The following is a 25,009-nucleotide window of genomic DNA, read 5'->3' as shown; positions in this document are numbered from 1 at the left end:
TCGGTAACAACTCAAAGTGCCTTCCACATGGAAGACATTGAATTGACTCAGATCTAGAAGTAAAGGACAAACCTACCCACAAGAGTCTGACTCATGGTAAATCAACATTTCTAAGTTTCAGTATTAGAAAATCAAGATAGCATGTGGTAAGAAAAGTGAAGTTAGTAAAAACAGTTAAAAGATTGGTGGAAAGATACAAAAATTTTATCTTGGGCATTTGTTTCTTTAAAAAGTTCCTCTAAACTGATTCAAAATTGTAGAAATAAGACTGATAAATTTATTAATAGATAAATGGTCCATGCATATGAACAAGCAGTTTGTAATATCCAAGCGATCTATAACCATATGAAAAAAATGCTCCAAATAGCTAAATGCAAATTCACTCTAAGGTTCTACCTCTTACTCATGAGACTGGCATAGTTTGAAAAAAAAAAAAAAAGAAAAATGACAAATGTTAGGAAGGAAATGCCTGTGGGATCACAGAAACATTTTTGTTTGCTTTTTGGTTTTTTTGGGGGGGATTTTGGGTGAGACACTGAGGGTTAAGTCATACAACTAATGTCAAGTGTCTGAGGTCACACTCCTGAATCCAGGGCCAGTGCTTCATCTGACAGCTAGCTGCTCCACAAAGATACATTTTTAATGCACTGTTTGTAGAGCTGTGAAGTGGTCTAACCATTTTAAAAAGCAATTTGGAACTATGTCCTAAAGTCATTAAAGGGGATTACCTTTTGACTCAGCGGCCTATGCCCTAAAAAAGGCCAAAGAAAGGACCCACAAATATTATTTATAACAGCTCTTTTTGTTGTGCTAAAGAACTAGAAACTAATAAAGTGACTATCAATTGGGGAACAGCTGAACAAATTATGGTATGTGATTACAATTGTATGGTGCTGTAAAAAACTGAAGAGGTGTAGTTTTAGAGAAAATTGAGAAAACCTCTATTAACTGAAGCAGAATGAAGTAAACAGAACCTAGAACAACATATACAATAACAATATTCTAAAAGAAAACAAACTTTTAAAGACTTAACTATGATCAACACAATGACTAACCACTATTCCAGAAGACAGATAATGAAGAATGCAACCCAACTCCTGACAAAGTGGTAAATTGATTCAAATGCTGAACGAGGCATGCATTTTTGGACACAGCCAATTTACAAATTTGTTTTTGCTGGATTTCTTTCAAGGGTTTTATTTTTTCTTTTTTTCAGTGGGGGTGGAGGAAAAAGGTGGTGGGAGAAAGAGAAAATAAAAGCTTGTTAATTAAAAAAATTTAATTTAAAAAGCCTAAAAGTAGAATGCAGAATGAGACATAGTTTTGGTCATGGGCATTGTGGCAGTTTGTTTTGTTGGACTGTGTATACTGGTTTCAAAGGTTTGTTTTTCTTTTAAATTGGGGGTTGATGGAAGGGAAAGAAAATAAATGCTTGTTAAATGAAAAAACAACTTTAAAAAAAAAAACAAATGTGATGTTCAAAACAAAAGATACCAATACAAATAAGATAACAAAATGTTAAAGACAAAAAAGGTCTAAAATGTTTGCTGTTCTGTATTGCTTTAATTTTTTTTCCTCATAAAAAATATTTTTTATCAGTTTCTCTTCAGTGTTGATACACAGTAGCTTCAGACTGCTGCCAGTAGTATAATGTAGCTTTAGGTTTTGGGGAAATGAATAAACCCCTTTTGGTAAGAAGGAATCAAAATGATAAAGTGACTGAAATGATAATAAAAGTTAATTTTCTGAAAGCAAATACATCTTTTTTTTCTATTGTGGTAAAAATTATTTGTGGTAAAGATTAATATTGCCGTTTTTAGCTAACTCATCTGGGAGGGGCCACACCTGGCCCACCCCAAGGTTAAGAAGGCAGCTTTTTGAAGGACCTCCCCTTTTGGGGGAGGGGACATTGAACACTCCAGAAGGGAGGTGGGCTACTTCCTGTACTTGAGCTGGCGCTGGGTTTTTCTGCTTGGGCCCTGGAGCTGGCAGCACCTGTTTGTGCTCTATCTGAGGCGACTACTGTCTCTGGTCAGCAACTGTAAACTTTCAGGTTGGGTGAGTTAATGACGGAAAACCCTAAATTCCTTTGAACTAGCTAAATTGGAAATCAGTCTGGGGTTACATAGGTTAAGTTTAGAGTTAATAATATTCATCTGTATTTCCATTTTCCTATTTCCTTATCTTTGATTTTTATTATGTTAAGGGCTAAAATTCTAGCTAAACTGTCTAAAATATCTAATGAGTGGTTGCCAATAAATTATAAGCTTTAGCAAGAGTTAGGCTTTTAAGCATTTGTTAAGGAGAATAAGAATTTGGTAAAAGAGAGAGAGAAAGGCCTAGATTCCTATCTATTAAAGGGAGAGCACATTTCTAGCTCCCTTCTCCACCAGAGTCCAAAGGAAAGCGAGTGAGCCTGAGTGCCAGTCTCTTCCTTCCTCCTCCCACTAGCCCACGTCATTTCCTTTTCCAAAGAAGACTCCTGGTCTTGCCCTCAAAGACCTTCGCTTCATGGGTGGAACTTTTCTACAGTGAGTCTCCAGCAGGTGGCATCATTCCAATCGTTACAATTAGTTTCACCTTTGTTGTTTAGTAATTCCCAAGTAATAAAATCTGATCCTTTTGTGAACTAAAGCTTAGAGGCTCCTTTCTTATTGGCCTGGGAGAAATATCTAAAATAGAGCTGTTCAGATGGGAGGTTTAAACCTTAAAGGTCCCTCATATTTCCAGGACCCCAATATTAAGGCGAGTCACCCAAATAACGCTCAGTATCTCAAATTTTGGCCCTCATACTATTATAATATAGAATATGATTTTGTTAAACATCTGGCCATAATACACTGTTACTCATATTACAAATACCTTTGATTATTTGCTGATGGTCTCCATAAAAACATTATTACTAGAAGAATGAGAGAGAAAAGGAATCTCCAAAATGCATCATCAACCCAGAGTTCCATCCAATCCTATAACAAGTTCAAAAACACAAGCAAGTTAATTCACTATGAAATTAATTCACTTATGAAAGAAAGTGATTAGTATTTTAATGTTATCACTGTATGCTACATGAATAAACCCAGAGTCCTCTCTATTACAGTGTATGTTAGCCCAGAGTGATTTGCCCAAGGTGAACTAGAGAAAGTGAATGGATGAACTGGATTTATATCAATCAATCAATAAACATTTATTAAGCATCCATTACCTGCCAAGAACTATGCTAAGCACTGGGGATACAAAAAAGAGGCAAAAGACAGTCTGCCCTCAGGGGCAGCTAGGTGGTGAGGTGGATAGAGCAGCAGCCCTGGATTCAGGAGGACCTGACTTCAAATCCAGCCTCAGACCTCAAAGGTCTTATTAGCTGTGTGACCCTGGGCAAGTCACTTAACCCCAATAGCCTCACCAAAAAAAAAAAAAGACAGTCTGCCCTCAAAGAGCTCACAATCTAATGGGAAAGACAACATGCAAACAAATACATATAAAAAAGCTACATGCAGAATAAATAGAAAAAAATTAACAGAGGGAAGGTACTAGAATTAAGAGAGACTGGGGGGAGAGGGGCAGCTAGGTGGTGAACTGGATAAAGCACCAGTCCTGGACTGAGGAGGACCTGAGTGTCAGGCCTTAGACACCTGACACTTACTAGCTGTATGACCCTGGGCGAGTCACTTAACCCTCATTGCCCTGCAAAAAAAAAAAAAGAGAGAGAGAGAGAGAGAGAGAGACTGGGAAAGGCTTCCTGTAAAGGATGGGACTTTAGTTGGAAGCCAGGGAAGTCAGTGGGCAGAGATGGGAGCAGAGAGCATTCCAGGCATGAAAGACAGACCAAAAAAAAATGTGTGGAGGGTCTTGTTCATGGAACCAGCAGATCAAAGAGCATGTGGTAGAGAGTAAGATGATGTTGTTGTTTGTCCTTCATTCTGGAAGAGGACCGTGATATCAGGGTGATGTCATGACTTGCAGTGAAATGGATTTAAGTGAGGCAGGGCTGTGCAAAGTCACCAAACTCACTCTCCTCCAGAGCCATCTGGGCAACTAGAGATGGACCTGGATGTTTAAGGTGATTGGGATTAAGTGACTTGCCCATGGTCACATAGCTAGTTAAGTGTCTGAGGTGAGATTAGAACTCAGGTCCTTCCAACTTCGGGGCCTCTTGTCTATCCACTTCACCACCTAGCTGTCCCAGAGAAAAGGTAAGAAGACTGGAAAGGTTATGAAGGTCCTTGGCCAAAAAATTGGATCTAGGAGTTGAGAGATAACAAGGAGATGACTCCTATATAGTGGACTCCTATAGCACTGGGAGGATGGTGCTGCCTTCTATAATAACAAGGAAGGTAGGAATGGGGAAGGGTTTAGAGGAAAAAGATAATTCTGAATTGGACATAGTGAGTTTAAGATGTCTACTGAACATTCAATTCAAGATGCTTGGTAATGCAAGATTGGAGGTCAGCATAAAGAAAGGGGTAGGATAGGTACCTCTGAGAATCATCAGCACAGAGATGGCAATTAAATCCATGGGAGCTGATGAAATCACCAAAAGAAATGGTACAGAAGGTGAAGAAAAAAGGGCCTAGGATAGAAATTCTGAGGGATCTAAATTATTGGGGGATGCATACATTTAATTTAAATCTAAGTTAACATTAAAATTTATCAAAATTCAATCCTTGATACAAAATTCCTAATGCAAGCCTTTTTTCCCCCAGGTAGTCTAGCTTTAATGTTTAAAGGTCTTTAAGCAAGAAGTTGTGTGGGATAGAAGAGTAATCAGAGTACCAGCTCTGTTACTTGCTGGCAGTTGTGTGCCTCTGGGCAAGTCACTTACCCTAATTGAGCCTCAGTTTTCTCATCTATAAACTGAAAATAAGAAAAACTAGCAGTGCCAACTGCACAGGGTTGTTGTGAGGATCAAAGGAGAAAAAAGATGTAAAGCATAATGCAACTTAACATTTTATTTCTATAGTTGTAAGAATGATATAAGCCTCTGTTTTGGAAGAAGTGGGTTGAACTCTGGACTTGAACTTAGGAGTACCTGAGTTCAAATATAGCCTCACACACATTTACTACATGATTCATGGCATATTGCTTAACCTATCAGCCTCATGAGGATAATACTACTGACTTCCCAGGGTTGTAGTGAGGATCAAATGAGACAATATTTGTAGAGTGTTTTGCAAATTTTAAAGTGACATATAAAAGCTAGCCATCATTTTCATTAGTGGTAATAATAATTCTTTAATCTTTGGAATAACCCTAAAATTCCACAAAATTTCAAATGAAAATACAAACCTGGATTATAGAGAAAAGGGAAAGAATTTCAAAAAGATTCGGCTTGCTCTGATAATAATAATGGTTAAAAGAGAAGAGCAAGAGAATTTCTGAAGGGCTCTTCCCAATTTCTTCAGATTAGATACAAATCCTTAGTAAATTAATTTACTTAACAGTTCCTACAAGTTGTATTATCTGTATAATGTTGCATTCTCCTTGCAGAATGAGGGAGAGGAGGGAGGGAAAGTGGGAGAAAGGGAAGGAGGAGGGAAGGATTTATAAAGCTCCTACCACATGTCCAAAACTATGCTGAGTACTTTATGAATATTATCTCACTGGATTATCCCACCATCAGAGGTAGATGCTATTATAATCTTCATTTTATAGTTGAGGAAACTGATTCAGACACGGACTTGTCTAGGGTCACACAGCTAATAAGTGTCTCTCTAATAAGGGTCTGAATTCAGATCTTTCTGACTCCAGACCCAGTGCTCCATCTACTAGGCTACCTAGCTTCCACAGGAACAATTTCTGTTGTCTTCATATCCCCAGTAATTAGCACAGTGTTTAATAAATACTTGTTGAATTGGATATAACCTAAAAACATTTTATATTGTAAGCTTAAGGATTTAGTAAGCCCTGGCCAACAGATCCATGCTTTTTAAAGCTCCAATGAAGAATATACATATTCCTCTGAATAATATAATTAGGCATTACTATTTAATGAATGTTTACAAGATGGATGAAAACTCTACTAGCTGCATACTAGCCAATCAAAATTAGGTCTTGCTTCCCACTTACCAATGGTATAAAGATGAGACTTTAATATAGAGGAAGGGGAAAAAAGATTCCATATTATTCTACATTACACAAGGAAATCACAACCCTTAAAAAAAATGAAAAGAAGACATAAGAGTTGAGATGGGAAGAGTGAGAAATGTTTTTTGAGTAGCTCGCTTCAAAGTAAAAGATACTAGAGCCTTGGGTCAAACTGCTTAAATTAAAATGCAATTCTGCAAAGAAATTAATGCCATGCATGCATTTAAATAAATCTGATTCTTAAAAATTAATTTATAAATTAGCGATTAAATATTGTGCTTAAATATAATTATACTTACAGACTGACACTCTGCTAATCTAAACTTTTTAGTTGTCCATATCATAAATACTATAGAAGCTGAAACAAAGAAAAGTTATCTTTAAAAGAATGATCATTGCTAAAAATTAATAATAATCCAGCATAATAAATATAATGAAATAGCTTACCCAATATAGCAAAAATCAAAGTATTTGTGAAGTGTCTGTAGAGTGAAAATTTCACTGTGTTCTTTCTTAGTTTTAGGGTCTTCATTGTTTGTGCCAAACTTACAAATATGTACATATACATGCTAAGGAAAGTTAATTCTTTAATAGTAGAGAAAGAGAATAACTAAGTCAAAATTCAAATTTCTACTTTTATTCCATTCTAAAATAATTCCAGATTAAAGAACTATATTAAACTGGTTTTTAAAAAAGTAAAATGTAGGAAATGCCATTAAAGCTGATAATTCTATCTCAATTCCACTTTTCTCATATGTTAATATACAACTCAGCACTGTCTTTAAATGAACATTCTTAAATATATGAAATGGATAAAGTTTATGACCATGTTCTTGGATATGTTTCTACTTTTTCTTAAGAGAAATAAAGCACTATGTAAATGCAAGGTAACTGTTACCCAGAATTTGTCTTATTCTGTAGAGTCATTTGGTGCAAGTGCCACACTTGTATGAATAGAGCTCCTGTTCAGAATCACAGGATTTGAGAGACAGAAGGGCCCTCAGCGACCATCTAATCCAAACTACATACAAAAGAAATCCTCATTGGAACAAACAACCGTCCAGTCTCTATTTGAAGCCATCTAAAGATGGCTCCAGAGGTAGCCACTTTTAGAAAGCTTGAAAATGGAATGTCCTTCCTTCAGAGGGGATGAGATCCCCGTGCTTGTAGCTCCCAGTAGAGCCCAGATGACCATTTGTCATGTATGTTATGGTGGGGATTCCTACTATATTATGTGAAATACAGATCAAATCAGAATACCACTGAGGTCCCTCCCTTCTAACTCTCAAATCATGTGATTCTGAATACAAGGTGTACTGACAGATATGCAACCGTCTATAGGAAGCATGCTGTAAGCACTACGGCCCCGTGGGCAAAACAGACCTAACACTATTTATGTAATGGTGACACCTAGCATTTACATAGGATTTTTTCAAAATCTCATTTGTGTATCTGCATATCACTCATCTGTCCTAAATTGGTCAAATGATATCTCTGCTTATATACATAAAAAATTCTTAAGTCTAGCAAAATAAAGTAACTTTCAAAATATCAAAGATACAGTTGAACCCTGAACCCAGGTCTTCTAATTCCCAGCCCAGGCCTTTTATAAAAGGTTATATTAGGTAGTTTCATGTATGAACTATTCACTTACCATATAAATTACAGGATGTCCCAAATTAAGTTGCTGATTCTTAAAACTGCACTAAGACTTTTGGGATACACTATATTTACCTTTAATAAAATGTTTCCTCCACAGACAATTTTAGGAGATAAAAGCACACAGGAGTGAATTTAGATTCAAAAACAAACCAAAAAACCTCATATTCCACTCTACTCCTAAAACTAATGTTTAATATTTCAAAGGATGAACATATTTCAAAGGCAAGACTACAAATCAATTAAGCTTTGCTTTTATGTGTCAACCAACTTACATAAAAGCCACACATCCCATCCCCTGACAAACCTTAGAATTTCTAAACACCTATGGTGGAAGAGCTGACCAAACACACATCAAAATGGTCAGGCAGGAATTAAAAGGGCGTATGACAGGCCAAAGAATACAAGAAGAGAAGTAATTTATTTCAAATTTAAACTGGCAGAAAAGGCATTTATCATTAAGCAGTTGTGGTAGTTGGGAAACATTTAAGACACTATTCAAAAGTCAAGTGAAAGGAGGAATAAGCTGGTGCAATAAACAGAGACAAAGCAATAACTCATATTAACATGCTTGCTGTAGTTAGAAAAAGGATATCCACCAGCATAAGCCAGAATCAAGCAAAGCCAAAGGGATGCTGGCCAGAGGAACAAGATCAGATTCTTTTGCCTGAATCAAAAAAGCCAAAAATCGGAGTCACAAATATATATATATATGCTAAAATCATTAACTTGACTTTTTCTGATTTTTTTCTTCCTTCCTGCCCAGCTACTAGACAAACTGGATTTGTTAAATTAACTCAAACTCAGGTACGCTGAGTTACATTTTTTCCCAAGCAGTCTTAACTCTTTACTGTTGTTGCCATGAATGGAATGGTTTGCCATTTCCTTTTCCAGCTCACTTTAGAGATGAGGAACTAAGGCAAACAGGGTGAGTATCTGAGGCCAGATTTGAACTCAGGAAGATGAGTCTTCCCAACTTCAGGCCCAGAGCCCTATCCACTGGCCACCTAGCTGCCCTAGTCTTAACTCCGGATGTAAACTATTCAATATTCACTTTGCAGTTCATAGCCATTTAGACAATTCATTTGCTCTCTACAATGGTAAAAGATTCATTTCCAGGAAGAGAAAGTATAACTTTAATATTTGACAATGGCAATAGCATTCTCTATCCAATCAGAAATTATGGATTTTAGAAATCCAGACACATAGTTTGGATGTCTCCACTACTTATTTAATAATTCAAGAAAATTTTAATTTCCAAATGTTTCTCATAACAATTTCTTTATTTTTATAACCATTGTATAAGTTTACACATTAGGCTTTTTACATTTTTATACTCATTAGAAGAAATATCTGAGCAAATTAGATATTTGAGCAATTAGGTTTAATACCTTGCTTTCAAAAATGGGAGAATATCTTTGCTTTGCATGAAGGTAGTATGTAATCCTGTCTAAGACATCAGAATGTAATTGTAGTTACTGGAATTTTTGCTCCAAATTTTCTAACAAAATTATTTAAAATTACTTTCCCTGTTAGTACTACCTTATAAGTAGGTTTTTTTTAATTTCTATAATTCACACCTGTAAATTTTTTCTAAAGAAAAGGTCATGCAGATGAAATATCCCTTAAATCTACTACCTAATTTCACCTAAAGAACTAGCTCATCTTTTAGAGTCCTGAATATTGTATATGTATATTACTTTAAGTCTAGACAGATTTCGTGAAAGGATGATAAATTTTAGTACAAAATTATGTTCAGGAAAGATGAAAAACTTCAAGATTTGTTGAGTAAAGCCAAAGCAGCAAGAAAATTTATCTGCAAAGGATTTTTGTTTTTAAAGACTACAAATGTTCACATTTTTTCTCCTCTATATGTAAAGCTGGCTAACTTTTCTAATTAATGAAGTTATGCCAGCTTATGATTCCATAGCATCCTGGGATCAAATGACCTGTCTGAAAAATATTTTTGCCAAAGTGAAATGTCATCAAAATTTAACATTTTTAGATAAAAGAAAAAGTAAAAATAAAGTAGTATACTGAATCACACTGGCATCTGAAAAGATTGCCATTAAACATGAAAATAATAACCAATAACAGCAATAATTTTTTAAAAGCAACATATTTACTATCTTTCACTTAGGAAAGTTTCACTCCAGCTTCATCTTTATACAAGCAGCTCTGGATCCTACATGAATAGGCCTATCCATCTCTTTACTTCAATCACTGAAGGACACATAGCTCCAATGAAAGTATATACTTTACCAATAGCTTGCCAATTTAAAGATTTCCCAGACATTGCTATGACTCAAGAATCCATCATCCTTCAGACAACCTGGGAACAAGCCTCTCTGTACTGTGCCTGACTAATCCTTGGATGGCACATAGAGGATCATGGAACCCATATTCAGTCTTTCCAGCCTGATAGCCCCTCATAGAAACTGTTGTCTGCTAGCACAGACTTTAATAAACTCAGGGCACTTCCATGACTTAATGAGGCATCATAGAAAGAATACAGTAATTTAGATAAAAGAAAATAATAATAGCCCATATTTATCATAAATTTTATAATGTACAAAGCACTAAAAGCTCAGTGAAAAGTCAGTCTTATTTTTTTCTGAGACAGGGGAAATTTGGTAGAGATCTGTGATTATCCAAACAAAAGTTTTAGCAAAAAAAAAAAAACCTCTTAATTATCCTAATTCCTTAAAACTCAAGAACCATTTATGAAATCTAGAAATATAACATTAATGATTCAAAGAATAGAATTTTTTTTTAAGTCAAAAGAGGCAGGAGTTATTGATAAGTTTGGGTCCCTATCAGGTACTTGGAAAAAGACCATGAGTAAATGTAAATTTCATACTGGAAGAAGACACTAAAGAAAATCAAATGGGAAGAAATAAATACATGTTCAGAAATAGTTATTTATTCTAGCAATACTATTATATCACAGAATTTTTAGAAACGGGAAGACCTTCAGACCTCTATTATTCTAACCCTCTAATTTTTTAGGTAAAAGAAAATGAAGCCCAAAAAGGCTCACTAGCTTGTCCAAGATCACACAGGTCTTTGTAGCAAAAGGGGAGATAGAAGTCAACTTTCCTTTTCATGGCAGTTTTCACTGTTCAGTCATTGGTTTGAGCTCAAGAAGGAGCCACAAATGATAACCTAGTAGTACATCCTTCTTTTTCCAAGTAGGGCTATATTAGCATCTTTTTGCTTGATAATTCTACATCTAAAATTGTTCAGGTAAGGAATTTACATAGTTTCCCTTGTTAATGTCTTTGTCAGTGTAATGATTGGAATGATGCCACCTACTGGAGACTTGCTGTGGAAAAGCTCTGCCATGAGGAAAATGCCTCAGAGGCACTGTGGCTTTTCCTTGACGTCAGGAAATGACGTTTACTCATGGGTAATGTCTATCAAGACTACCAGCCAATCAACTTGAGGAGCCTCCTATTTTCTGGGAGGAGACAGGAAGGAGGAAAGGGAGCCTGCGCGGAGAGCTCTCGCGCTTTTTTGGGTTCCTGACTTGGTGGTGGTGGCGGCGGCAGAGGACTTCACAGGAAATTTGAGGAAAGATAGGAATGCCAGGCTGTTGGAATTCTGTTCTCAATCTTTTTCTTTCTATTTTCCAATAAACCCTTAAAAACCTAAACTCGTTTTATCAGTGATTTTAGTCAGTTTCCCCCAAAACTGGGGGAACAGATTAGAATCCACATTTAGAATCTTAAATTACACATCAGAAACCCCTCATCCCTAAAATTGAATCTTTCTATTCACTGACTCCCTTCTCAGAGCATCATCTTCACTGTACCTTCTACTACATTTGGCTGCTAAAAATAGCCTGGCTCCATTGAAATTCCTTCTAAGTTCTAAATTGGCATTATAATCTCATCTTCATGACCATTAGATATAATATTCTCCCCTCTCTTTAATTTTTATAAAAAGCAAACACACAGTAAAGGATATGAACCATGCAAAAATGGAGTCAACGACTGCTAAAATAATGTCACAAATGAGAACAGCTACATGTCTAGAACCCTAAAAAAAAGGAAAAATCACTTGTAACAAGTTTTCATAATGACACAGAACAACATAAATGATCATTCTAACCTGAGGGGATAGTGAGGAGGGGTGGGGGGTGGGGGGCCACACACAAGAGGGAGGAGTAAAATGTGTCTCACATCAAACCCTCACAGAACAAGAGACAGATTAAAAGATTTTCACTTTTTTTTCTAAGATCAGTGGCAAGAAAACAATGATTATCAGAAGTCTTCTTGAGAGCTGGAAAGGATCAGAGAGATCACCTAATCCATACTCACTCCTCCAGAGGAAGAAACTGAACTCCATAAATAAAGACAAGGTGATTTACCCAAGGTCAAATCTAGCAACAGAGCCAGAATTTGAACTTGGGCCCTCTGTCTCCAAATCTAGTAGTTCCCTCCACTACGTATCTGCTCATTCAGTGATCTCTAAATTTGTAATCATTCTCTTCGCAATTTTACTAGTCAGTTCCCTGTCCTAATGTATGAAAGTATTTCCATTATAAATTAAAATATATATGTAATCTCAATTTCTCATTTTAGTCAAAATTTTAATATGCACCCCAAACACACCTTTGGATAGAACTGGCAAGTAAAAAGACAGCCTGTTATTGTATTCTTGCCTGGAAATTTTGAGGCTTATATATAAATAAAATATGCAAAATGAAAGAAACACAACAATTACATATATACTACATAGACTGGATGATTACTCCCTGGATGCACCATACCCTCTTTTTTTAAATTAAAATTTCATCAGAAACATGATGTCATTCATGGTGCAGACGGCAATTATTTCATCCCTGTCACCCCGTTCTCTGAGATTTCTGTCTCTGCCCTCTTATAAATGTCCCATAAGGGATCTCTCCAATGCTCTGCAGACCCTCCTTAAGGTTTGTTTTTAACAAACTAGTACAGACTTGATCCATCATCACCAACTCTACCTCATGACAGGGCTACATCCTTTTACAATGGTGTGCTTCATGAATGATATCTTTCATGCCACTTCTTCCTTGCAAGTCATTACTGCAAAGCAGTGATTGCCAAATTCAAGTAGAAACAAATCCTTGCTAGGTATACTGACTCAGAAAACCACAAATTAACATTACCTATGTTGTATCATATTTTTATTTATTTTGTTAAATATTTCCAATTACATTTAAATGGGGACTTGGGAGTTCTGTGGCCCCACCTAAGACAGCTTGATATTCCCACCATAAAGGACCTAAATTCAAACCCTGCCCCCAAAATTTACTACTATGTGACTATCAACTAATCTTAACTTCTCCAGGCTTTAGTTTCCTCATCTATATACTAATGCCAACCTTATAGCACTGCTGTGAGGATCAAAGAAAACACAAAAGATGTCTGCAAATCTTAAAACACATATGATTTGTTCTGTAGTTTCAGTTGTGTCCAATTCTTCATGACCCCATTTGGGATTTTCTTGGCAAAGATACTTGAATGGTCTGCCATTTCCTTCTCTAGCTCATTTTACAGAAGAGGAAACTAAGGCAAAGAGGATTAAGTGACTTTCCCAGGATCACACAGCTAGTAAGTATCTGAGGCCAGATTTGAATTTAAGATGAGTCTTCCTCACTCCAGGCCCTCTATCTAACCTGCCACCTAGCTGCCCTCCAACTAGAGAAAACTTTTTGTCACTATAGTGAAAAGGGAAAACACCAGTTGGATTTAATTCAAAATGCTACTTATAACAAGACTAATATGAAGATAATCAATGTTATTAGAATCTTAGAACACAATTCCAATCCCCAAAGAGTCACAAATAATGAAAAAGAACTGAGGATCTTGTTTCCAAACAGTACAGAGGACAGGGAAAACTCTTCAGTGACCTACACTGAATGTATGATCTATTCTGTGATCTTTTCACCACAGCCTAATAATTCATCTCTGTTCAAGTTAGTTTTCAAAAGGAGACCTAAAGAATTTCTTTTTTTTTTTAAATGAAAAAAGGGTTTGAAAGCAAAAAAGATATGAAGCAGCAAACTGTAATACTAATCTATAGTAGGAAGTCCAAGGGCAGAATAATATGGTACCGAGTTGAAAAATGTTCAGTGGTCCTTCTTCCCTAAGTAGTTGAGATAAAGTTCTGCCTGCAGGAACTAAACCCTCTAAGAAAGAACCTACTTGGCCTCCATGAAATAATTTTATCTATCCATACATGTTGTTGGGTCAGAGACCATAGAGCAAAAATGAGAGAAGATGAAGTTTGGTAAGCAAATATCAACTTAATAGGAAGCCATGTAAGAATATAAGCTTTATATTTCTGGATAATGGCTTAGATGACAGGAATGACAGGCTCCTGGCCAGAGAGTCTATCCAACAAGACCTAAGGTAATCACCTAGACTCTTGCATAGCTAATTAAATAGACAAGGAAGAAGGGATGAGAAAAAATGCTTATGTATATCTACCAAAACAGATATCATAAAGAATAGGTACAAGATAGGAAAAGCATAAAGATACCTAGAAGTTCACAGGAGACAAAGTCCAAGACAAAAGCGCACGATAAAAGTAAGGACTTCATATGCCTATGTATATGAGGCAGGTAGGTGGAGCAGTAGGCAAGCATACTGAACCTGGAGACAGGAAGACCCAAGTCCAGCCTCAGATACTTACTACCTGTGTGATCTTGGACATATTACTTACTCTCTGTCCACTTTGGTTTCCTCATCTGTAAAATGGAGATAATATTAATACCTACCTTCCAGGGTTGTTGTGAGGATCAAATGAGATAATATTTGTAAAGTACTTTGCAAACCTCAAAGTGCTATATAAATGCTAGCTACCATTATTATATTGTGTCCAAAGAATGGGTAACAAGCAAGGTAAACTAGAGATCTTAGCACAAAGAAGAAAATTTGACACCATAGGCATCACTGAGCCATGGTAAGAAAAGACATGGGAATATGGCTCTGGAAGTATGTATCATAGTCAAGGAAAAAGGTTAGAGGAGGTACAGAGTACTTTCATCTGTTTAAAAATGGGTTCAATTAAGAAAATCTGAGGAAGCAGAAAGGAAAATATGGCAGAGAGTATCTCAATGAAGATGAAGAGAAGCAGAAACAGAAACAATGCTGTCAACAGACATTAACGAGTACCAAGAGAGAATGGGGAAATGGATGAATTCCAAAAACCAAAAAAGTCCACAACCAAGGGTATGATTTAATAATAACTGGAAACTGAAATTATCTGGACATACAAAGCTCCATATCTGCCAGAAGCAGAACAGCTCAAAGTTCTATGAACTTTCTTAGTGATAATTTCATCCTTCAAAAAAAGAAAGAGTCAATGAAGGAAACAACTACCTTGCACCTGATTCTCACCAACAAGGAGAAACTAATTTCTGGTTGGGAATTACGGGGGAAATGTAGTTACTTCATCTCAAAATTTGTGACAGAGAAAAGACAGAGAGGCTCTGTTACGAGTCTCTCTAAGACGGACCAATCATTAATCATTTATTAATCATAGGTACTATAGAAACAAATACAAAAGCAAAACAATTCCTGTACTCAAGGGGTTCATATTCTACAGAGGTAAGGAAACTCAAGAATAAAACTCTAAAAAAGCAATTCTGATCAGGAGGAAAGAGGGGAAATTACATAGAGTCTGATGCAGATGCCAAGGGAACTACCCACCAACTAACATACATTTTAAAAAAAAACTTAACAGATGATGGAAGTCAGGGCAAGTCATTGAGGATAAACACAAATAGGATGACACAATCTTGTGAGAATGTCAGGAAAATTAGAACTAAGAATGAGCTGAGACTATTGGGGGAGGAAAAACCAAGTATAACTACAATGGATGTTTTTCCCCCACTAAGGAAAGAGAAAGACCAAAGAAAAGGGAGAGGGGGAAGGGGAAAAGCATTTATTTAGTACCTACTATGCACCAGGGACTATGCCAAGCACATTACAAGCATCATCGCATTTGATCAGCACAACTACTTTGGGAGATAGGTGCTGTTTTAATCACCCCCATCTTGGGGTTGAGAAACTGAGGCAGACAAAGGTGAAGCCTTGGCCTGCTATCAGCCAGCTAGTAAGTGCCTGAGGTTGCATGTGCACTCAGGTGTTCTTAGTTCTAGGCCCAGTGCTCTCTCTGCTACTGCCACTCAACTCTCACTTTGTTTTCTTTGCCAAGAAAATCAAGGGAAGTCCAGTCCTCCCACCTATCTTCTCTCTACCAAGAAGAATGTTCTTTGTGCTATAACATGCAGAAAAAGAAGAGGAAGTATTTCCTGACACTGTTTCCTTGTGAAATGATCACACATGTACTTACATGTTTACATGTAGTATTCTCAGTAGAATGAAAATTTCTTGAGGACAGACTATGCCTTCCAAATGAATGGATGAATGAATGAATTAAAGATAAAGAGCTGATAAAACAAGTAACATATGACAGGCACCTGTAGAGGAACCACTTTTGTACTTGTTGTATTGAAAGGTTAAAGGACCCCTACCTGCACGTGATACATTCAGTGCACTGAGTCCAGATGAGCTACATCCCCAGGAACTAAATAAGTAGTAGAAGTAACTGAAGGGCTGCTTGTCAGTGATCTTTGCAGGAAAAGCAGAATTACTACAGGACTAATGAAGTGTAAATACTGTCCTGATTCTTTTTTAAGAGACTAGCATTTGAAACTCTTGAGCCCCTGAAATGACTTCTATTCCTGGCCAAATTCTAGAATACATGAAAGACATGCCTAGTAAACACAAAGAAAATAAAGTGACGAACCCAAAAAGATAAGAAGACTTCACCAAGAACATGCCATACCATTCTTTTTTCAGAAGGGTAATAACTACGTTGGCATATCAGGAAATCCCAGAGATTATAATTCATTGATTTTTAGAAAGCCTCTGACAAAATCTATCATGTTATTCTTGTGGATAAATGTGGGCAAGGTGCTAATACAGAAGGGTAGATACAGAACTAGTTAAATAGCTAGACTCCAAAGTAGTTATTAATGGTTCCAGTTCAATGTCAACCTGGAAGGAGATGGCCAATGGAGTGATTGTCCCTGTACTATTCAACACTCTTATCAATGATCTGAATAAAAGAATAGCATGCTTATCAAATTTGGAGAGTACACAAAAATCTTGATAGACTAGAATAGCGGTTTCTATCTAAAAAGATGAAATTTAACGAGATTTGTAAAAGTTTCAGAACAAGGAGATAACCTTTAAAAAAAAAGGAAATTGGAACAAAAGAATATGGGTTGTTTCAGATACACATCAAATGTGTACAATTTCTATCTACAAAAACTTTCAAACTGGACTACATTCTACATTAGTGGTACGTTATCATTTCTCTCATGTTTAGGAAAAATAGTAACAGTTTTTAAAAATGAAAATATCACAAAACAGAAATTTCAAGTTAATCCAGATGAAACCTTTTGTAAATTTGTGCAATTAAAAACACATAAAAGAATATTAAACTATGCAAATTCATTTCTAGAGAAACTCACCAAAAGATATGACAAAATAAAACATAACTTAAAAACAATTTTTTTAAAAAGTTGCCACTTTTTACCCCAATAATTCTCATAATGCCTTCAATAGCTGCAAAAATGAAGTAAAGAGCACCCAGTCCGATCACTCGATGCATAACTGTTCCTAAACGGGGTCTGAAACAATGAAACAATAAAAAACAAAGTATGAGTACGGTAAAATACAACTGAAGAAAACATATTGGGTACAATTTTTTAGTAACAGGTCATCACCTAATTATACATAAGCAGTTCCCAATTTTTTTCTTCCTGCAATTGCCTTTTTCAGCAATAGATGGCAATCAGGTCTTTGAAATGGAAAACCAGTGAGTTAAGGAAGCAAAAGGAAAAAGTTTATATAGATTAGTAGTTTATGCCGATTAGGTCTAGGGACTGAGGAAGCAGTCCCTAAAAGTGACCAAAGAACAGAATGAGGCAGTGCAATGCCTGTGCTTTTTAAAAAGCACATTCAGAGCAGATCAAATGCAAATTAAAAGAATGCAAAGCAATGGCTATCTGGGTATGAGGGACTACAATTCTACTGTTAAGAAGCGGGGGGGGGGGGGGGAGAGAAGGAAACAGCTAGGTGGCACAGTGGATAAAGCACCATCCCTGGATTCAGGAGGACCTGAGTTCAAATCCCGCCTCAGACACTTGACACTTACTAGCTGTGAGACCCTGGGTAAGTCACTTAACCCTCACTGCCCTGGAAGAAGAAGAGGAAGAAGGGAGAAGAAGGAGAAGAGGAAGAAGAGGGAGGAGAGGGGAGGAAGAGGAGAAAGAAAGAAGAGTGTTTCATGTTTGCATAGAAGTTTATAAAATTCTGTCACCTACATCATATATTTATTCCTTACAATAAAAAACTATCCTTTCCCTAGTAGGGGAACTAACATGTGATAAAATATGCACCTGACTATATAAAAATAAATCAATGTGTAAGTTTTATGAAATAAAATCACTAAAATAAATGGCAGGTTATCTATTAAAATTACATTAGCAGGGGAAGCAAGGTGGTGCAGTGGATAGAGCACCGGACCTGGAGTCAGGAGGATCTGAGTTCAAATCCGGCCTCAGACACTTGACATTAGCTGTGTGACCCTGGGCAAGTCACTTAACCCCTATAGTCCCACAAAAAAAAAAAGAAAAAAAGAAACTATTGCAATAGACCAAGCCAGAGGTAAAAAAAAAAAAATCCTAAACAAGGCAAGCTGTGATGAGAATGAAAAGGAAAGGCAGATATGAAAGAACAGCAGATACAATAAGACTAGGAATGAATTAAAAGATGAGGGGGACCGAGAGTCAAAAGTGTTTCTAAGGATTTAAGCCTGATTGGGAAAGTGCTGGCAGTATTACATGGAAAAGTCAGAGGCAGGATTGGTTATAATAACACCTAATACTTACTTGACAATGCCATAGCCCAAGCTCACAATAATAACCAGAAGGCGTGCTAGTGTCCTCTTAATTGCAGAAATCACCTCAGCAAACATTAATAAACCTTGGGCTGAAAAGGAAACAAATCACTTCTGATACAAAACAGTGAACTAGAAGAAATTCTCCATGTTCAAGATTTCCTGTTTCTTCAAATACATTTTGGCTGACTCCTTCTCAGATCTGTCATCTGTGAGCCTTCTTAGACACAGAAATCCTTATAAACTATAGTTGCAATGCTACTAAAATAAAGTGGATTCCTTGTTATATTGGAAAGGGAAAAGTAAGCAAATAGAAGTAGAATGTCACAACTCAAAAAATCCCTAATTTTCACCAATAAAAAATTCTTTTAGTTAAATTAAGAAGCTACTTTTTGGGAATACAAACATGGAAGATTAAGTCAACAGGGACCCACTACAATGAACTAGAATTTATTTAATTGAGGCATGGGAATAGGAAAGGAATCACAGGATTCCAAAATTTTAGAATGAGAAAGAACTTAAGTGCCATCTAATCCAACCTATACCTAAAGAACATACCCAAGTGGTTGTCCAAGCTTTGCCTGAAAAACTACAATAGTAAGGAATGTATGCCAACATAGATACAACTCCTACTCAGAGGACCACATGGTTCTCCTTCAACTCCTTCCTTTCCCATGTTTACTATGGTGACTAGAAGAAGTCAGAAGGTCTCTGGAACCCACCCAGTCAAATGCCTCATATAGCATATGTGTAACAGATCAGCAACTTACAAGACAGTCCTGTGGCATTGACATTTTGATATTCTGCATAAAATACTGCTTTTTCCAACATTCCCAGGAAAATAACAGCAGCAATCCAGAACTGAATCCTTAATAAATCCTTCCAATAACAGGCAGACCACAACAGCCAGAGTAAACCATATAAAATGTAGATGATGCACATCACCATGTAAAACTGTAGAAAGAAAAGGAGTTTTAGGTGACGTAAGCCTTAATTCTCTTAAGGCTGGCTTTCCTCTGTCCAAATATCATTCTAAGTTATTTACTACATTTTTGATACTTTGGAACCAAAATTCAATGAGTACTGACAAAATAAGACAGGATGACAGATTCTAGCAAAGTCATTTCAACTCTCTAATTCATGTGTAAAATGAGAGGGGTAGAGATTACCTCTCTAGCTCTAACATTAACATTCTAGGATTTGTTGATTTCTATTAACTCTCCTACTTACAATCATTAAAGGCCATTCTGATGCAGAGATATATCCATGAAGGCTCTCCATTGAAAGAGAAACTGGTAGGGAAAAAACAAATAGATTTTCTATCAATTTCTTTTGTTGAGCTATCTAAGACATACCCATTTCCCAGAAGATACAGATCCCGGTATATCCTCCTCCCGGGAGCTCTACCCTCCTATGTTTACAGCCCCCCCACCCCAACTCACCCCACCCCCAGCAAGGAAAACATGAGCTCCTTGAGAGGAGGGAAGATCTTGCCTTTCTAACTTTATAACCAAGCACATCATCTGGCACATAAGACTTTCATCTTAGAAATTTAAGCCTATTCCAGAAACAATAATCACTTTTTAAAGCATAATTAGTAATAATTAATTTTTAAATGGTGTTACTAATAGAATAGTTACACTCAGAATAAGAAACAGAGTACTAGGAACACAAAGAAACATGCTTTTAGTTAAATAACTGCACCATTCAAATTCCAGTTTGTGTCTTCCTTTTCTGTTTTAAAAGAAACAATAAAGAGATGTGGTCCATCCCTCCATGTTGTGGCTACAACATCATCCTATAAAACAGAAAAAAAATGCTTTTGTGGCAAACAGATATGACCTTTTAAAAAAGCAACTATTTGCTCCTTACCTTTTAAAATAAGCATTAGTTGTCAGATTTGCTTTCAATTTGTAGCAAACATAAAGGATAGAAGCCAGACTGATAATGAAATATCAAATATCTATTTTATTCAAATAAATCTTTGCTTCAACTCTTTATAACCACACTGAGCAAAAAAGGGAGCAGTTCTCTCTCAAATTTCTCTCCAAATGCCTTCTTTCTATACATCCCTCCTTTTCTTGGTAGCTATTATCCACATCTTTTTCTAAAACATGCCTTTAAAAAAATAGTTCAGAGAATTTCTGAAGAACCTATGTAGATTAAAGGCAAAGAACAAAATACATTTCACTCTAAGAAGAGAAGTGGGCTAAAAAAGATTTCACATTTGGAACCATGACAAACTGGGTCCAGATTTCAGGTCTACCACTTGTCATCTTTATGTGTTTGAGAAAATGACTTCTTTTCTCTGGGTCTCAGTCTCAGGTAGAAAATGAAGGATTTGGGCTAATCTCTAAGGTGCTATTTTTAGCTCTAAATTCTATGACTGCAAGATTCTCCCAAATTTACCCTTCTCTGAAATATCAATCTGCTGCAATTCTCCACAAATACTATCATTCTTTACTCCCTTCTATCTGAACTCTCCACTTGTTTCCTTTGCCTGACCCACTCCTAGGAGTTTAAATAATCTCCATCATCTGATTTTTGTCTTTTCCTCCATTCCTCATGGACAAGAGGTAAGCAGCAGAGGAATAACAGTACAGAAAGAAAGAAGTTTAATACTGAGATCATTAAATGAAACCTTAAAGACAGTTTTAAAACAATATACAAATGAATGTGGGATTGATATAGATAACATACAACACGTCTCCATTTAAATGATCCCAATTCTAGTAACACTATTTGCAAACTACTTAACTGCCACTTTTCCCCCAAACACATGCCAATTGCAATTCAGCATAATGAAATTGACTATCCAGTAGTAGTAGATTTTTCTAAAATTCCTACTGTACTGTATCTTTGGTTTAAGGACAAATGAAAATTAAAATTTACCACTGAGCCTTGAAAGTCTGGAAGGTTTTTCATATTTACTAATGTTTGTTCTTTACTCTAAAAAAAAAGAGAAGAGATGATTGAGATCAACAAGGTCAACCTGAAAGAAAAAATATTTTACAGTACTTTCTGAAACGAAAAAAAAAAAGTTGCCAAAGATAACATGGACCAAATTATACAGAATCTCATTCTGTATAAAATATCTAAGAATCCCAAAGAATAACTTGAATAAGAGAGGACAAAATAAAGTGCTGCTATTATTTTTAAGGCTACAATGAAATGTGTTTTCCCTAATAATGGGTAGCACAAGTTAACTGCTTCATACAGACTTCATATTTTAATAGAGCAAAAGAATAAAAGGACACTTAAAATAATTAAGAAGTTTGAATTGATGGAATTTATGAAATTTTAAAGGAACAGGAATTTAACATTTAAGAGAAGACTAGAGGTTTAGTATGCCCATAGACCACCAGACTCCTTTCACTCAAAGAAAGAATGGAAAACAATCTCCATTTATAAGACTTTGGAATAAGATGGCAGGGATCACACATTCACTTGAAGTTCTTCTGCAACTCTTATGGTTTTTGGACCAGTTAGAACAGACAATACACAATGATTGAGAATATGGACTTACAGTTGCTTAAAAGCTAATAACATACACATATTTTGTGTGAAAATTGAAATAAAGCTCTGAACACAAGGAGAAATGACTTATTTTTGTAGCAAAAGTTGGTTCGGAGTAGCATGAATATATGTAAATATTCATCATCCATCACCATTAATTTATATATTAGACATTAGAATTAGAAAACAACATGGGTCTCCTAAGACTCTCTCCAAGAACTACCTTAGCTGAAGTAGAAAATTCCAGAGGTAGGGGGGGTAAAGGAGGTTGTGGTAAAGCAAAGAAGTCGTAATACAAAAGCACTCAACTGAATAGCTGATGAAAATTAAGTGATTTCTCATTAAATGACTAATACAAATTTGTTGACATTTGCATTAACTGGAAAGAAAAAAACTGTTCACATTATAATATTGAGGAAAGTTATAACATACTCACACTCAACATAGGAAACATCTGTAAATCACTGTCACAATTTAAATGTTCGCTTTTTTGCTTTCGACATTGTTTTCCTTGGAAATAATTTTCACAGAAGTCCTCATCGCCACTAAGTATGTGTTTGTCTAATAGTTCCTACCAAACAAAGTTTAAGATTATTTCAAAACTTGCCTATTGATATAGGTAAATTGAAACAAGTTTTTAAATAGTTTAAAATGATCCTCCACCCAAGTTTAACAATAAAAAGTAGTACAATTTTGACTTATTTGGAAATGCAGTAGTTATAAAAGTTCACATTTTTTTAAAAAAAGAAAAAAAAACCAGATCAAGTACCTTTCTTTTTTTTTAATTATTCAATTTTATTTTATTTTCAACTCCAAATTGTCTCCCTCCCCCTCCTCTTCCCAACCTAACAGTTTTAATTCAGTTTTATTTTTGTTGAATGGATGAATGAATGTAGCTTTAAAAAATTTCCAAAGTTACATGTCTCCTGGACCATTTTTCCCTCCTCAAAAATCATTTTAGTTGTGAAAATGCAACATAGTTTTATGTTATTAGTAATACTATCTTCAAATGCCACAAGATAAGAGAACACTAAAATATAGAAAAGGGATTTTTTTCTCTCTATGAGACACCATACTACAGTGGTCACAACACAATTAAATTCAATATCCTTGTGCAAATTTTTAAAAGTAACTCTATGATGAGGCAGCTAGGTGGCGCAGTGGATAGAGCACCGACCCTGGAGTCAGGAGGACCTGAGTTCAAATCCAGCCTCAGACACTTGACACTTACTAGCTATGTGACCTTGGGCAAGTCACTTAACCCCCATTGCCCCACCAAAAAAACAAAAAAAGTAACTCCATCATGCAGATATTCAATTTTAGAAAAATCGAACAAAATGTAGGAATAACTTGGGAAAAAAATAAAAACACCAAGTTTTAAAATATCTATACCACAGAAGAAGCTGGGGGGAAGGAGGGAGATAGAAATTTGGAAAAGAGAGTAATGTTAAAAACAAAAGATGTCAATAAAAATATTTTTTTTAAAGGAAAGAAGGGGAGAAACTTACTAGGACCTCCAAAGTCAGTCATAAGAAATTACCAAAATACATCAGTAGATAGAAGCTAGCTAAAGAATCAATATAAGCACCTGAGGACATGATACAAAGAATACAAAGGTGGAAAGGTAAAAGCATTCTTCACCTCGAGTAGGATTTGAGATCTGATAAAAATTTGAGATTATCTAGGGTGAGGCAGGTTAGGAAATGCTAATCATTATTCTTTCCCATCCCTTTTTCATTCTTTTAGCTTTCTCTCTTCCTCCTTTAACTTAAATGTTTGCTCTCTTCTTTTTTCTCTATATTTTCCTTCTCAACTGGGTCCTGCTATGGAACTGAAACATTTACTAAAGTCTTATGATTAAGAAAACAATATGAATTAAACTCTATCAAGCACCTACTCTGCAGAAGACTGTGCTAGATGCCAGAGAAACAAAGACAAAAATTATCCTTTGTCCTCAAGGAGGGTTCAAAATATACACAGATAAGTATACCTAAAATAGTTTGAGGGGGGAAAGAGCATCAACAACTAGGAAGGTGGTTCCCCAGAGAAGTCAGGGAAACTTCAAGGAAATTATAACAGGTAGGGCAGCTAGATGGCGCAGTGGATAAAGCACCGGCCCTGGATTCAGGAGTACCTGAGTTCAAATTCGACCTCAGACACTTGACACTTACCAGCTGTGTGACCCAGGGCAAGTCACTTAACCCCCACTGCCTTAGGAGGGGGGGGGGGGGCAATTATAACAGGTAAATTATGCCTTGAAGGACAATAAGGATCCAGAAAGGCAGAGATGAAGAGGGAATATTTTAGGAATGTAGGTTTGCCTGATTAAATTAAATGTAAAGGCCTTATCTCCTAATCTGATACTCTTGATGTAGGATGGAATTAATTGATCAGATTAACTGTGAGTCATCCCAAAAGAATTACAAGATTCAGTGACTCAGTTTCCCAAGTTTTATTGCAATAATATGAGTGAACAAGGGAGAGAACCAGAAAAGTGGAAAGGTATCTCTCGAATAGGGAAAGACAGTTATATTTATAGTATGGATAAATTGATTATCAGTCTCATTATAATAATCTCCACTTTAGGGAGGTACAGGGGAGGGCTAATCCTAATTTGGAGTTCCTGGGGGTTTAAACCAACCCCCGAGACAGGTACCTTTTTTTTTTTAGGGTTTAGGGACAAATTTGGCCTTTTCTGCCCATGTTACCTCAACGTGCCCTGGTCAGAATGTTTCATTCCCAGGCCCAGTCTCTGGGCATCAACATATTTATCAATTAAGATTTCTAGGGG

At 36.1% G+C, this 25,009-nt stretch overlaps 1 protein-coding gene across 1 annotated transcript in view; it reads right to left on the bottom strand.

Annotated features, from left to right (window-relative positions):
• The window catches only part of TMEM87B (transmembrane protein 87B), a 45,098-nt gene that overhangs the window by 13,504 nt on the left and 6,585 nt on the right, over positions 1 to 25,009 (bottom strand). The window contains exons 4-14 of the mRNA XM_043981093.1: positions 22,655 to 22,789; positions 21,595 to 21,651; positions 20,407 to 20,500; positions 19,933 to 19,994; positions 19,473 to 19,656; positions 18,695 to 18,794; positions 17,338 to 17,431; positions 11,710 to 11,781; positions 6,529 to 6,637; positions 6,381 to 6,439; positions 2,863 to 2,966 (exon numbers count right to left, since the gene is read on the bottom strand). Coding sequence (XP_043837028.1) covers positions 2,863 to 2,966; positions 6,381 to 6,439; positions 6,529 to 6,637; positions 11,710 to 11,781; positions 17,338 to 17,431; positions 18,695 to 18,794; positions 19,473 to 19,656; positions 19,933 to 19,994; positions 20,407 to 20,500; positions 21,595 to 21,651; positions 22,655 to 22,789 — 1,070 coding nt within the window. The remainder of the gene's footprint in view (positions 1 to 2,862; positions 2,967 to 6,380; positions 6,440 to 6,528; positions 6,638 to 11,709; positions 11,782 to 17,337; positions 17,432 to 18,694; positions 18,795 to 19,472; positions 19,657 to 19,932; positions 19,995 to 20,406; positions 20,501 to 21,594; positions 21,652 to 22,654; positions 22,790 to 25,009) is intronic.

Source organism: Dromiciops gliroides, chromosome 2 (genome assembly GCF_019393635.1).
Source record: "Dromiciops gliroides isolate mDroGli1 chromosome 2, mDroGli1.pri, whole genome shotgun sequence".
Classification (NCBI taxonomy): Eukaryota; Metazoa; Chordata; class Mammalia; order Microbiotheria; family Microbiotheriidae; genus Dromiciops; species Dromiciops gliroides.
Note: the sequence above shows the minus strand (reverse complement) of the source record. Positions and strands in the feature narration are given on the sequence as shown.